Source organism: Amblyomma maculatum, chromosome 7 (genome assembly GCF_055883805.1).
Source record: "Amblyomma maculatum isolate TAMU_Amacu chromosome 7, ASM5588380v1, whole genome shotgun sequence".
Taxonomy (NCBI): Eukaryota; Metazoa; Arthropoda; class Arachnida; order Ixodida; family Ixodidae; genus Amblyomma; species Amblyomma maculatum.
This window is the reverse complement of record NC_139350.1, coordinates 137276032-137291491: the sequence shown is the minus strand read 5'-3', so window position 1 is coordinate 137291491 and position 15460 is coordinate 137276032. Positions and strand designations below refer to the sequence as shown.

The following is a 15460-nucleotide window of genomic DNA, read 5'->3' as shown; positions in this document are numbered from 1 at the left end:
CCCCTCCCAAGCAGGTGCATCTCCCTTTTGTCGTACACGGGCTTCGTCGTTGCAAGCTCGCCTCCCTTTGTCGTAAAGCACTGTTACGTCTGCCATTCCAATGGCCTCCGTAGATGCTGTTCACCTAGCAACTCGCGAATACCTCGATGCCTACAAGACTCTTTGTACTATATTGTCCCGTGGTGGCGACAAGGCCGATGACACAAATGAAGAGTCGGTGATTGCACTGAAGGAACTCTTTATGTCCATTCGTTTCGGCTGCACCTTCAGAACTGGTTCACAGCTGGTTTACTGCGGTGCACGGACGGTTCAGCACTCTTGCAGCCGCAATACAGTGGTGCAGCTAGAGCGCGATACTAGCGCCACACTGAAACGAATGCTGAGGTGCAGATGTTTTGCAAAAGATCTGCAAGCCTTCCGCTCCATGTGTGCCGCTGTGCATGGTCGTGCTGTGCTGTGCCCGTTAGAATTTTCGCGTTTTCGCCGTAGTGTTTGTGTTCCCTTTTTGCTGCCCGTGGCGTCTAAAGGACGATGTTAACCTGTGATGTACTGTCAACTCTTGTCAACGTAGCCATGGAGCTCATAGACTCGGACAGCGATGACGAAATAGGCGACATGGCACTGGCTGAAAAGTTGGTGAGGATGGACAGAAACCGCGTTACGCGGTACTACGAAGACGTGGTTGGAAGTTATTTTGATTTTGAATTCAAGAGACTCTTCCGGCTTTCACGCGATACTTTCTGCAATCTAGCAGCGCGCTATGAAACGTCTCAGTTCTTCCCAGGAGGTCACGATGGGCGCCCTCGTATCAGTGCTGAGAAGACCTGCCTCGTTGTCTTAGGTTATCTGGGAAGCCAGTGCAGTATGTATTCTCTCGCTGACAAATTTGACATATCGGAATTCTCAGTGCATGCGTGCATTGAAAGGGTGCTCAACTTCTTGCATAGCATCAGTGGAGAAGTCATCTCATGGCCAAGCTAGCAAGAACGAGAGCGTGTAAAGGCTGGCTTTTTGTCAAAGAGTCAGGCAAGGGACCGCGGAACACAATTGCCTGTTTGGATGGTTGCCACGTGGAAATAAACACCCCGACGGAGTCAGCCCCTCGTATTTCAATCGCAAAAAGTTTCCCTCTGTGATACTCCAGGGGATATGCGACGACAGGAATAAATTCATTGATATGTTGGTCGGGTTCCCAGGGCCAGCCCATGATGCTAGAGTTCTTCGTGAAGGCCCGTTTTACGATGAAGCAGAGATAAATTGCGGCGATGACTACCTGCTGGGAGATAGTGCATACCCGTTGCTGCCTTGGCTGCTTACTACCTACAGGGACACTGAGCACAACTTCCAGGTATGGAAGAAGAAATACAACAAATGTCATTCCCAGCAAAGAACTGCAATAGAGAACACATTCGGCCTTCTCAAGCAGCGGTTCAGAAGGCTGTATCTGGCTGATGCTGTTACTATCAAGCAGTGCTGTCTGATCGTCATGGGTGCATGCGTATTGCACAACATGTGCAATGCAGAGCGGGACTTCGACGAGCTTCAGCAAATTCATCAGCAAGAAGAGGTAGGGAATGATGATGAAAATGACAATGTCGACCGCAGTTTGGCAGTGTACAGCGAAAGCCTGCGAAATGCCATAGCGCAGAAGCAGTGCTGAGTCTATATTCTCCAGAAGTGTGCACCAGTGTCAGTGTTCTTGTGAAATGAATAGTGCAACATCGCATGTTTACTATTGCAAATACAAATATGTTGCAGCACATTGTCTGGTGGAACCAATGAAAATTTATTTATCTCAATCAGTTGATGCCACCTTTACGACAGCCGTGGCGAGGCGCTCAAGAAGTCCCATTTTTTTTTTTTTTTTCAAAGCGGTCAGCTCTTTCTTTTCTTGCCTCCCTGAATTCATCAAGGAGGACTGTTACGGAACTTTCCGGCTTTTTTTTTTTTTTTTTTTCACGGTGGTTTTGCTGTGCCGATGTTGAGGGCTGCGGCTCTTCATCCAGACAGCTAATTCCCTCTTCAGTTTCGTCGCTACAATGTGAAGGAAGGGAATGCTTAGCTTCTGAATAGCTGCAGCTTAAGAATTAGCAGTAAAGGAACCCGCCTGCTTTTTCCTATTGTTTTTCCAGGTGCGAGGAGCACAGTTGGAGCTATATGATGTTCTTTCTCAAGAACGTCGCTCAACTCCCTGGAGAAAGGAATACAAATTAGAAGCCTGAAAAACAAAATGCAGAAAATAGACGAATACACTCACTCTTCATGCTCACATGACGTCCTGGAATGCCCAGAAGAACCATTTTTTGCCTTGGCCCTTTTATACGCTCGCTCAAGGCTCTTCCATTTGTTCTGCACCTGCAGCGCCGTGGTTGTCACCGAAAATTCGGCAGAAATCAAATCTGCTAGTTTTTGCCATAAGGCTTTTTTTGTTCTAAGGAAAGAAACAGGCACAAACTCAGCCACATGTAAACTCAACACTTCTGCTCTTTATTTTGCATCTAAATGAATGTCGAGCTCAAAGAAAAATTATGTAACGCTGTCATTTCACATAAGAACCATGCATGTTAAATATGTTAATAAATGTACTTGATTTTATAAACTACTGCCTATGCGTCTGGTAATGCTGGTCATGATCAAGTTCATAAGCTTTAGTGTGTCATCTAATTTCAGAGCTGCATTTTATATCGCCGAGCCTCTGAGCATGAAGAAAGCTACACAGGATTATGACAGCTGCTTCAAAAAGGCCAGACTTGATGACACATTGGCCTTAACTTCCTGAAATCATGCAGAACTATGGCCACTGGTAGCTATTTAGACAATCTCTCAAATATCCATTTAGCGTGACTTGCCGAAAACCACCCTTCTTCCCGACATTTTCCTTGAGCTCCTTGTACTTGGAGATCAAAAAGCGGGCCTTCGGCCCATTCCAGAGGTCACGCTCAGGGGAGCCCGGGCGCTCATCGGGCGTTACCTGCGTTACAGTTGATGAAGCTGTCGATGCCACGGTTGGAGACGGGGCCACCGGCGCAGGCGACGCGGAGGCCGACTCCGCAGGTGGAGCCATCGGTGGTGCAGCCGTCTGCGTTGTGTCTCTCATTACAATGGACACGATCTCCCCATCTGTGCACACAAAAAATATGGGAACGTATGACGGCTTGGACGCTTACGATTTGGCGCTAACACTGGAACAAAGCTATACATTAGATGTTAGTTAACAACATAACACACAAGTATGTTATCATAATTTAACATCCAATAGGTAGTAGCGAGAAATACTGCAAAAAGGCAGTAGACAGCTACAGCGCTACAGTGAACCAAAGATCTCTACAAAAAAAAAAAAAAATGAACCACGTGCGTGCACATACGCACGCCCATTGTTAGTGCACGTACCTGGCGTGGCGTAGGCAAAACCTTCACCCTGACGAGTGCGGGCCCCGTTTTAGTCGACCACAGGCCTCAGCGTCGTGAGCTGGCCATTTATTAGCACGTTCAGGGCTCCATCAATTTCGCCTGCTGCCATCGTCTGCTGCGTCCCGCTCTGCACCACCGTTGCACTCAACCGGCACCTCCGACTGCGGTGGTTCCGAAATTTCGTGAACCAGCCCTGCACCTTTGCTGAACTTTTTGAAACGAACGGTAGGGTGCAGAGGGCGCTAGGCTGCACCGCTGAAACGAATGGCAGTTTGCAGCACCACGTGAACCAGTTCAGGAGGTGCAGCTGAAACGAATGGACCTTTTATTGGGCTGACTTGCGCCCGCAAAAGAACTAAGCAACTCGGCGGCGGTGATAGCAACAAACGTGCCCGTCGATCGTCGAACAAAGAGTACCCGTGGCATTGGTCAATGCTCAATTTAAAGTCTGCTCAGAACAATCTCGATAACGTAGCAAACTGCTACCAGCACAACCTGGAACATTGTAGAAACATACGCGAGTGATCGGAATCTTCGAGACAGATCTCGGTGTGTCGTTCGCAACAAAGAAAATGATAACCCGTCGTATCGCGGCAACGAGCATGAGCAGACACGGCATACAGAATTGATAAGTGCGCCAGAATCACAATGATAAGGCCGAATGCCAGCGGCTGTCGAATAGGAACAAATAAAGATTTAATCAGTTCGCGGCAATATGTACAGGAAAGTAGCCGGGCCAGTTGGTACATGATCAGTAAAAAAGAGCGCACTTTCGACAGGACATAGGAAGCGCTGTGTGTTGTCTTACTCCCTGGGTCCTGTCGAAACTGCGCTCTTATTTAGTGAATATGTAATATACACACAAGGAATCCCTGATACCGGAGTCTGATGCTTGACAGTGTCCACTACGTTGCCGCGTACTTACACCAACCCTTACCGTACCGTTTTGCCGTTGTTGGTAATCTACTCCGACCTAAATATCGCCAACATTATAAGACAATAAATACAGAAAATAACCGCATTTTATGACATCAGAATTAATGATGACTACCCAGCGGCATGTTACAACAATGCATATACTTCAGTTTCTTTATTAGGGCTACAGTTGGCTGACTGATCCAAGCGGCTCATGCCGTTATCTGAAGCCATAGAAGAGTGTCGAGCCAAGCAGTATTTTGTTAGCAACAGATACCTTAAACGTTCTCCCATCAGGACCGCGGCAAAGATGCCATGAATGACGCCAGAAGTCGCTAAAAACGTTGTCGGGGCTTTTTGCTTTCGTTTGAAACAAGGAAACTTGGAAATACGTTTGAAATTATGCAATATTGCTTTAAAGACCCCTCTGCGCCGCTTCAGAAACGAAATGAACTTTCTCATTATCAGAGTAGTTAAAGCGAAATCGCCTTGTAAATGCTAGTGATGGAACATTGACCACTATCTGTTCCTTGCCATCCTATGTGCGGCCTTTATCGAGCTTGGACAGACACCACGTATTTATCTGTGTTATTTTTCTAATCACTTAATTGTGTCCGTGTAGGAAGATAGATCGCTCGATACGAAGTTTGCACATCAATGCGAACATGTTCGTGCATGACAATTGACACAGACCTTTGAGAAAGGACTGGTAAGCTTTGCGAACCGCAGACTTGGTCCGATAGGCAGCGATTTCGGCGACGTGCGCACTTCTGTGAAAACTGGGCTCTCTGCATGCATGCTTCTTGATGTCATTAAAAACCGTCCCAGTGACAAGACTTAGCGCGACTCCTTCTAACGCAGCCGCCGAAGACTCGATGTTTCTGTTGAGGCAACCAAGCAAAACAGAACCAGCACGATAGCGCTTGTGCACTCTTTTTGGCCTATAAAGAAAGTAGTAGCAGCGCGAAAAGAACGGATGAAAGTCAGGAAGCATATGTGGGTATACATGGCATCTAGCTTAAGCTGTAGAGAAAAAAACTCTCAAGATAAACATTCGTGCAGAAAGAAATATCTCTACATTACCAAGAGTACCGTACTAAAGTCGTAGCACATTGTCTTGGAAAATTTTAGTTTCATCAAAGCGTATTAAGCTCTTGATGACGACGATTATTATTATTATTATTATTATTATTATTATTATTATTATTATTATTATTATTATTATTATTATTATTATTATTATTATTATTATTATTATTATTATTATTATTATTATTTTGACAGCCTCCGTTTGGTGCAGCGATGATGCGCTACGAGCCATCAGGTAGCGCATGGATTTTTTGGTCGAGTGCTTCGAAGCGGCGCTTTCATGCTGGGCGAGAAGGCACGTTAGTCGCGAGTGGAGCAGGAAAAATTCTAGAATTCTGGAACACCTCTTTGTCGTGGGGCAACTCTGGTATATACTCTGGTAAGATACTGCTACGCGCATATCCATGAAAATGGTCCGTGCTTCCGCTGCATGCTTAAAGCTAACACTGAAAACAAATGAACCGCGTTTTTTAATATAACTCTGAGACAACTGTGGAATATCGTAAGGTAAGTTCATAAGCATATTATTAGAAATTGTTTAAGCTTCCGTTATATAGCAAAATTTCGCTCCCAAAGTTTGACGTGCGCTTTCCGCGAGCAACTAAGACTGCCGTTGACACCAAGGGGGTGCATTTTTCAAAATTAATTACAAAAAAAAAAAAAAAAGGAGAGCAACCTGGTAAGAGACGATCTGCGGACATATTGATTGTTATTTTGAATTCACACAATGTGTGAAAAACTGCGTTCAAACGTTTGTCGCAGAAAATGACCGACCTTTCTGGCCATGAGCGACTGCAGTTCGTTTCATCTTGGCTTCTGGTACCTGAGAGATTATGACTGCCTGGTGCGAGCTTCATGTGGTGGATAATAAAATTGATTTCATTTTTAAAAAGAGCCATGTCCTTCCCTCGCCCCTCCTCCTCCTCTCCCTTGTTTCCGCGGCTACCTCCGCCGCCTCTAAGTTCTCGATGTATCACGTGTTCGAAGATATACTGCCCCATGTCCTCCCGCGTGCTGGCGGCTCAAAAGAAAGGCAACAAAGAGACGCATACTAAGGAAAACGAAGCTGGAAGCATCGATAACCACATGCTCTATGAAACTGAAGACTTCGTTCAATGAACACTTCGATCGCCTCGCACATCGTTCTTCAGCCACGGAAAGGTACGAGTTAATTTTCAGGGTTTAAGAACGGAAGTTTGCGCAAGCCTCACAGCGCTGCGCAGTCAAGCGACGTTCCCATCTGCATGGGGCGTCGGGTAGTTCCTCTATCTGCTGCTGCTGGCTCCAAGCCAGAGGACTGATGTCCCACCCGTTTGAACTCAAATGCTGAGCTGGCAGTGCTGCTGAACAGAGACAGCCTCAAATAAACACGTCTCTCGCGAGGAAGAGTTTGTCCCCGCTTCACGGGGTACCGCGGCACAATCGAATAGTTGGAGGTTTTGGGCCCGAAAGAAAGAAAATCTTTGGGCACCAAGGAAGGTACTTGGCCAACTGTCTCCTCCTATCCGACAGGACCACGGCACGCGGTCCGAGCGTTCATCTGAGGCCTCGGCACTAGCGTGAGAGTCGATAGGCACGACATACTTATGTGTATCAATGCTGCTTTACATGGTCAGTGACGAAAACTTCTGCACTATATCGAGCAAATAAATTTTAGTCTTTTTTTCTGTTTCTCTCACCGGATTGCTACGAGCTGCTAGGCGGCCGCGTCTTTATGCATAGATCACGGGTAGTGCAAATAACAAGTCTTGACAAAAACGCCGTTTTGAAATAAGAGAGTGATTACTAATTTGCATTCACTCATGCGCGACCAGCGGCTACTAAAGCAAGCAAACAGTGGGGCTTTAACAAAAACTTTGTACCTGAAAAATTCCACCACATCAGATATCCAAACTACGACTACCGCTTGTCCGGTGAAGTTACTCTACCAACTGTGGAAACCAGAAATACCAAGTGATGGCTGGGCTTGGCTTTACCTGAGCAAATGTCAATGAGATAGGTGTCGTTTTTGTATTTAGAGTGGTACCTATGGGAGGGAACCGAAAAGATAGACTACATGCATAAAACACCACTCCTCCGCCAGCTCACTCGTCTCTGCGTCTTCCTTTTATACCGCGCGGTGTGACAGCCCTGCCATCAAATAACCCCAGTTAAAACAAAATGATGATTAATCAAGGGAAGCGAAGTTACGCCGATGCATTACGATATCTGAGCTTATTTCATTATGTCAGCTCAGCAGCTCGCAGTAACAAGGCGCAGGGAGTCTAGAGAATTAAGAAAATCGAGATTTAGGTACTTGTCAAAATTAAACCCCGGTATGTGCGTGAAATCCGAATCTTCTCTGAAGCTATGCGGCCAGGAAAACGCAAAGTTAGATGAAAATTGTCACCCTCAGGCGCCTAATTGATTAAATTCGATTTATAAAATTTTCAAAGATTACACTTAGCGGGCATATCGTTATATTGGAAGCGTAGACTAGTCAGTCGTATTCCTTGAAACTTCAATACGGGGGAATTTTAAATACCTTCTGTTCTGAGATATTTTGATCCACGTAACAAACCGATCCCACCGACCTGTATTACGGCGCCGCCGCTGCCTCGGTGCATCCTGGTGCACGTAGTCATGCGGCCCTTCCAGCCGCCCGGAGTGAATGCGTGCCGCGTTTCCGAACGATTTTTAGCTCGTGTGTGTGTGTTTCAGATTGCAATGGGAAAATGCCCATCTTACGTTCTTGGATGCTAAAACAACAGCACAAGGGTCCAATGACTCTCGCTTTATGTATTAAGCGATAGCTTTACAGCTCGTTCGGTCCAAACTCCCTCAGCGTCGTCGTCGTAGTGTAGTAGTTGTCTATACTTTGTCTCACAAGATATTTGCAGCACTGCGAAAGGCAGGGGCACCCGAGTCCAATCAGGATGACGAGCACTACAACAGGCAATAATGCTCCTACGCGCCTCTTGTACCCCAAATCGGCGGGGGTGACAGTAAGAGCACAATTCTCTATTATAGTGCGCAGGGGTGAGAGGCACTTAGGAGCACAATTGCAAGGGCTCCTCTGCCTTTCGCAGTGCTGCAGACATCTTCTGAAACCAAGTATAGCTGTCGGCACCGCGTGTCGAAAATATTCGGAGCTGCATGTAAGTATACTGTTAAGATACGAACGACTTGGCGCCGCAGTTCAAAACTGTCGGCAACCTCCATATGATGTCTGTAACCTAAAGCTTACATTAAGTTACACGCATCGCAAAGCAAGCGTGCTAGAACAGCGCCCCATAACTTTCATTTTGCATCAAAGTGTACTGATACACTGCTCAAATGTAATCAGTCACCAACCACGGAAATGAAAATTAGGGAGCTCCGGCGTCAAGTGTACGACGCGATAGGGTTTCGCACAATTATGGACATTGATTTTCACATTTTAAAATTTTAGTTGTTTTTTTTTAATTTTTTATTTCTATTCCTTATTTTATTGGTTTTCTTTTTCTATTATTTGTGTGTGCTTTGATATTTAGCCACACCAAAAATTGGCTTTTGATTGTGAGGAGTTTGACACCTTGAAAAGCATCTTTTTATATTATTCAACTAATTCAGATATTTATATTCATCGATTACACTCTCAATTTTTTTTTTATTCGAATCATCCAGCATTGCCTCTTTATTCTGAGCGTGTTCACACCTTTGACACCTTCGAACCCTTTATCCAATTATTCATTTTATAATTATTTCAAATCATTATTTGGTCAATTACACACCCTAAACTTTCTTAATCAACATAATCAAGCATTAAATTCTCATTCTGAACATGTTGACATCTTTTAAACCTTCATTAAACTCTTTTTTTTTTCAATTTTTTAGTTTCTTTTTTTTTATTAATTGTAAAATTAATTACAATAATATTTTTAGCTCCTCATTGCTTAGCACTCACCAGCCGATCATCAATCACTAGAGCCACAAATTACCATGATACGATTCTCTTATTTCCGCCCTTACGAGCTGCATGAGCCGTTAACAGAAGGACCTTAGAAAGTGCCTTGCATGTAACAGTCAGTGTAATTTTGTAAAATGAGAACAATGCGAGTTTTTCACGACGGTGAAGTATGAGAAATGTGCGACGAGTTTGTATGGAGCGGAGATAGCAGTAGTGTGGTCGCATGTGTGCCTGCGACTAGCTCACTACAACCAACATGGCGGTAGTGCAACCTCCGGAAACCGGCGCATGCGCCTATTGGTCGCTGGGATCGGTCTATTGCGCATCTAAGCTGGCAACTACCGGTGCAAAGATTGCTTCCAATCGTACGCGGTGTTTCGTGAGCCAAATGCATAGAGCGGCTGCTGAAGCCGTAGAGTTCCTTACACTAACTAGAGGGAAAGCTGAGGGCGCTGCACTTCAGCCACCATGGGCGCGCTAAGAATCATGGGCCGGTGTGCTACTTGTTGCGGGACAGTCGGTTTTTCTCGGTTACGTGGAGTGGCGTTACTACGATGTTTCTTTTTCGTCATCATCATCATCTGAAGGTGCGTACATAGACCGCGAAAGCCATAGTAGTGAAGGCGCAAAAGCAGACGTAACCAATAAATGGTTTTTGTTTCTCAAAATGCCTCTAAAAACTTCCTTCAGTGATTGCACAACCATAAATATTTTTGTAATGTTTTTTTTTTTTTTTTTTATTTCAAATTTTGCCTATTAAGTGCGAAATATTGGTATTTGTGCTGCTCAAAACTAAGCCAATAGGAGAAAGAGCCATCGCTTATATTGGATAAATATCACACTGACATGCTGTTTCTCTCTCTTTTTGCAATTTATAGTCACACTATTCAATCTTAGGACATTATTTACGGTAGAACAACGTTTATCTTTGCATTAGTTTTGGCCAAAAGTTGTAGTTCTGCACTCGGTAGCTCTCCGGCCCATGATGCTTTGAGCGCCCATGGTGGCTGAACTGGCCGTCTGAAAACTCCATGTGAACTCCCATAGACGGCAGCACAGCTTTCCCTCTACGTAAGAGTAAGAAACTCTATGGCTGAAGCAGATTAAAGGGCATCTTTCACTTTCGGCTATCAGTGTGGAGGAAACGCTTGGCGCAATGGCTGGGTAACACCGACGAGAAATTTGTCATGGAGTGCCCCCGGCTTGTACAGTTAACTGTGAGAAAACAGCGGGCGTTTTTCAACCAAATATCTAGGAGCTGGTGTGCTCAAAGAAGAATTTTGCGCCCACCTATATGCTTGTATTGCACACATTCTGGCCAGCAGTAGTAGCTATAGCAAATACATCAGGGCATTTTGTACAGTTAAGTACCTGTCGGTGAGTCCCTATGCTTCACACTGTGTCCCCTCGACCACATAGCTTATATGAATAGCCTATATGACCGCATAGCTTATATAGGTGGACATGGCGCACCAATGAACGTAATGTTTGAGAAATATATACAGCTTTCAGTCACATATATTGCGCAGAATGTCGCGTATGGCATTCAAATAGAGCTAAACGCGAAGTGAAATCTGCATAAGGGGGTTTTTAAAACAAAAAACTCAATCTCTTTCAAACCGGAATTTTCGCTGGTTGAGTTAAGATTTCACGCTTTTTGGGTTCAGTTCTAGATTCGACTTCGGAGCGGCATTCTTTTCCAGTTTTAACTGTTAAAACGTATTCGGCTGGGCTTAGGACGAAAAAAACATGTCTAACGAATATGGTTCCTTAATCTACCCTTTTTGATGCTTTCATTAGGATGCCATTAGGAGTGACGTGATGTCGAAGAATGTCCGGCGTCGACATTTGTGTGAAGCCTTCCCCTGCTAACTCTAGTAGGAGGAATATGGTGTCTGGAAGACCTCTTTTTCCGCGTGCCGCGCTGTGCGCCTGAAGAGAAGGAAATCTTTCTTTTCACTAAAAGAGAGTGAGGGGGGAGGGGGAGGGTAAAATATGGTTCAAACAAATATGAAATGGCTAGGAAAGACTGAGCAAAACTGAACTGAAAGGAAGCCCCTCAGTGTTGTTTTTTCGACCAACCTAACGTTTTCAAATTTGGAACCAACTACTGCTGCAGCTACTCTTCCGACTGTAGTGAATGTCTGTTGATATTTGAACGTTACAGTCTAGTGTGCCATGCCTTCTACCATACCAGCATTCGATGCGCCTATGACGCAGTGTTCTAAAAACGCATACGAACGGCTTCGCGGCTAAGGTTTTGCACGCACGGCATATACAGGTGCACCAAAGGTCACAGGTGTAACGCTGAACCCGAGTGGTATAGAAAGCCCGAGCGGCGTAGTCAGCGTAAGTGCGTGCGGATAATGAGAGCAAGTGAGTAATCTTTATTGAATAGAGCAGTAGAGCAGGCACGAAGGCCTATACTGAATAGGAGGGAGTTGAAACAGGCAGATCTCGTTTGGACGTCAATGCCTGCCTCAAGTGCAAACTCCCATCAGAGGGATAGCACCGGGACGCGTGTCAGGGCGGCCAGACAACACAAACACCGTGCCTTCGCAGCGCAGACTCCTGTTAATCCCAATCCTTCTCTCACCTAGAATCATAACGCCAGTAAGGGCTGCCCATTCACAGCTGATGTGACTGCGGAATGAATATCCATTAAGAAATTCATGCTGAATGCGGACAAATATATGACGACGAAGATGTCAGAGGTCTAAAGCCGACCCATCGTGCAGTTCTGACGTTCGGCTTATCTTTTATCGGGTGAAAGCATGCTTCTTTAAGTGCTCGCTGGGGATGTTTCTAAAGCCCAAGGCCTTGAAAGCACGTTAAAATCAACCGCGCGTCTCTATTCAACTAGAGTTGTGCAATGTGCCGATTACGACTACGCGGGGGAATATTGCTCCTATCGGATGTTGTTTTTGGACGTGGTCCGAGTGGATCGAGGAGTTTTGCACGCCATGCAGCAACAAGTCTGAAGAGGTTGCAATGTTCTAATGCTCTCTGCGCAGCAAATGTTCTGTCTAGCTCGAGAAAATGGTGACCGACAACAGCCTGCAGTGTACCACAAACAACATTCCAGAGCTTTTGCGACAACGTTAAATAATGCATAGGATGACTCCACATACTACGCCGCATGCAAGAGGGCTGCAGAGAACTCCATGTTAACCATGAAGTCGAAGCTCACTGAAAGCTTACCGGCTTACTGAGACTACAGTCGTATCCGTCGTAAGTATTGTATTTATCGATGTGCGCCTATCTGCTGGAACTCCCGTTCACGTAACTTGCGACCGCGCATGTTCACACTGGGCCGTTCGGTAAGATACGTTCTGTACGACTAGCCAATCACCGCTCTGGGCCAACTGGGTCTAGTATTTCTCAACATAGCGCCGGTTAGCAAGTAGCTTATAGTGGAGGTCGGGGCTCTTCAAGCTCAAAATGAGCTTAGCATCGCGTGTGCGCTCAACCTACGGAGGAATAATAGAATTTAGGTTTGTCAAATCATCTTCGATAGCGCATGTCTGTCCGCATGGTCCGACAGTGGTCTTGCACACCAGCTTCCCTCCCGCGATGATGTCGCCACCCCGTAACGTTCGGTCAAAGCAGCGAGGCACCACTTTTTTTTTTCTACAACCCCCGCTAACACGTAGTTCCGGCGTGCGGTCCGCCTGCATCCCTGCCTGCGATATCCAGTTTACCCGTGCCCCGGAGCGATCTTGAAGACGTTTCGGGGTGGTGACTGAAAAGGTCGTACTACTGACTCGAAACAATAAGCCAGAGTGCGCGCGACAGACACCGAAATGTTCGCGGAACCTCGTCCCCACCCCTCAGAAGACGCTGTTTTCTTTTTCTCTTTTACGGTGAGCTTCTTTTAAACTTCGATGGGCCCGCGCCATCTCCGTTCTGCGGCCCGACCGCAACGTCGCACCCCGCATCGACCTTTCGCTGCAGGCCAACTGCTCCCTCATTTGTCAATGGAGCCGATGGACTGAGAGAATGCATTAGGATGAAGTGGGAATCACCTGCCTCCGAAACCTCACTCTTCTAAACTAGAGGAAGCATTCGCTTGTTGCGAGCCTATACGCACATGAAAAAAAAAAAAAAAAAAGGATTGAAAAACCACTTACTGCTTTGACTCAGCGCACTGGCAATCTGCAGCCAAGCATCGTTTTACACTTCTCTCTTTGCGATTTCAGCTACTGGTAGTAGAAGCCGGCCTCTGCAGAACTTCTTTTTATGAGAGGTTGATAATTCCACAGCGAAGAAGATTCCCCACTGCACACGATAAAGCTGCAGGCCTACACAACACTGACACAGCACCGATAACACCGGCGAGCCGAGACACTGCAGCAGCGTAGGAGCGTTGGATGATCTTGCCTACTAGCTGATTTGCACGCATAACCTGGGAGAACCGGAAGCCCCGTGACCGGAAAGGGAAAACCGAAACAACTGTGCGCATTGGTCGCGCAGTAACAGACTTATTTGTGCCAGTCGTAAAAGTGACCGGTCCTCCTACATTTACGCCCATGCTGGCTGCGGACGTTGCGCATCTTAGGCTCAATGCGGCAGCAGTCTGGGCAGAGACATTACATTTTTTGCGCTTACACTTACGATCCTTACGAACGATACGTACGTTGCGCAGGTAGTCTGAACGCGGCTTGAATGACTGGAATAAAGCTTTCTATGCAAGATCACCATGACTTACTGCATTACTACCTCAACACAGCGAATTCGATCATGACAAAGACACATGGTGTATTTTGCTTTGAAGCGTCCGCATACATTTGTCTGTACTTCAGCAAAGCTATGGAGCAGAAATAGTGGATCATTAAAAATGTTTGTAGCAATGTATATAATCAGCAAAGATTGTTGTCAGAACATTCTGCAGTTGGCGGCAAAGCGTATTTCTAGACTATGAGGGATTCGAGTCAAATCCTGTCTGTAGAGAGCTGTCAGAAAGTCGTGAGCCTTGTTACATATATATTTTGATGATATCGGACTACATACGATTCACTGTGCTGATCTCTTGCGATATCGGTGGATTACTGCACCGGGCTCGCGTGCTCAAAAATCAAGGTGTCATGGAATCTCGGGCCTCACCAAAGTGGCTCAGTGGTTTCGGAGCCCGCTTGCTGTGCCCGATGACCCTGTCCGATCATGGCCGAGGCAGCCGTTAGCTGGAGGCGAAATGCAAAGCGCCCAAGAGGCACGTTCCAGAACTCCACGCAACTGCAATTAATACGGGGCCCTCCTCCACGGTGTTCACAATAACCTGAGACAGTTTTCGACGTTAGGCCTTTTATACCACAGCGTAATAGAAGCTCGAGAAACCCGATAGAGCAAATTCTGACTGTCACTCAAAAGAAATCCATCGATTGAAAGCAGTTGGCCTGCTAAAGATAGATATTAGCTGCGGGATTTGTACAGCACAATTCTTGACATGCGCATGAAAAGTTCTAAACTAGGAATTAGGAAGAACGTAAAGCAAGAGGATGCAAGCTTGACACTGTTATTGCCCGCTTGTTTGCAGGAGGCATACTGATGTTCGATTGCGAATATTTCGCAATGAAAGTAAATGACAAAACATTTTTTGAAGCGAAAGCTTCACTACGCCATGTAAAGCCAAGGTCACCGCGCCGGGCGCGGGCCACAACTGCGCATGTGCCCCGCCTTCTTCTTCCCTTCTTACCTTCTCGCTCCATTTGGCTTGCTTCTTCTGTAAATAACGAGCTTCACCACGTGTGACCTTTAGTAATGAAGCTTTCTTTACACAGCTAAGCCATCAGGAGTTCTTTTCTTCCTTTGTACTGCTGCTTTCATTAGCCTGTTAAGCGACAGATGAGAGAATTACAGCATACCATTAATTGCAACATGACGGGATATCAGTGATATGAATCAACTGTACGACAAACCAAGCCGCTTATAGCAAAACTTCCTGCATCATTCATGGCGGCAGCTATTTTGATCGTGACGAAACATATTACCGCATTTATGTAGCATTTCCGTGACAGGCTGTAGAAATTTCCTTTTGTGAGCTTTTTTCTGAGTTTAGAGAAAGCTGTTTCAACTGACACGAGTAGGACGTAACGTTCTCTAAGCCCTGCCGTTCTTCCG

The 15460-nt window shown here is 45.9% G+C and overlaps 1 protein-coding gene across 1 annotated transcript; it reads right to left on the bottom strand.

The window, feature by feature from the left end:
* Positions 1 to 2006: 2006 nt before the first annotated feature.
* LOC146184835 (uncharacterized) lies at positions 2007 to 3310 on the bottom strand. The gene is made up of 2 exons (XM_084608845.1): positions 2850 to 3310; positions 2007 to 2431 (listed from the first exon to the last, which is right to left on the bottom strand). The coding sequence occupies exons 1-2, from the start codon at positions 3095 to 3097 to the stop codon at positions 2254 to 2256; spliced, it is 426 nt and encodes a 141-aa protein (XP_084464971.1). The 5' UTR covers positions 3098 to 3310; the 3' UTR covers positions 2007 to 2253.
* Positions 3311 to 15460: the final 12150 nt, after the last annotated feature.

What these genes read in the sequence shown, in the direction of transcription:
- LOC146184835 (XM_084608845.1), bottom strand. Translation starts at nt 3,097, where the DNA reads ATGAGAGACACAACGCAGACGGCTGCACCACCGATGGCTCCACCTGCG. An exon ending in GGGAAGAAGGGTGGTTTTCG is followed by an intron (nt 2,432 to 2,849) that starts GCAAGTCACGCT and finishes TTCTTTCCTTAG; the next exon opens with AACAAAAAAAGCCTTATGGC.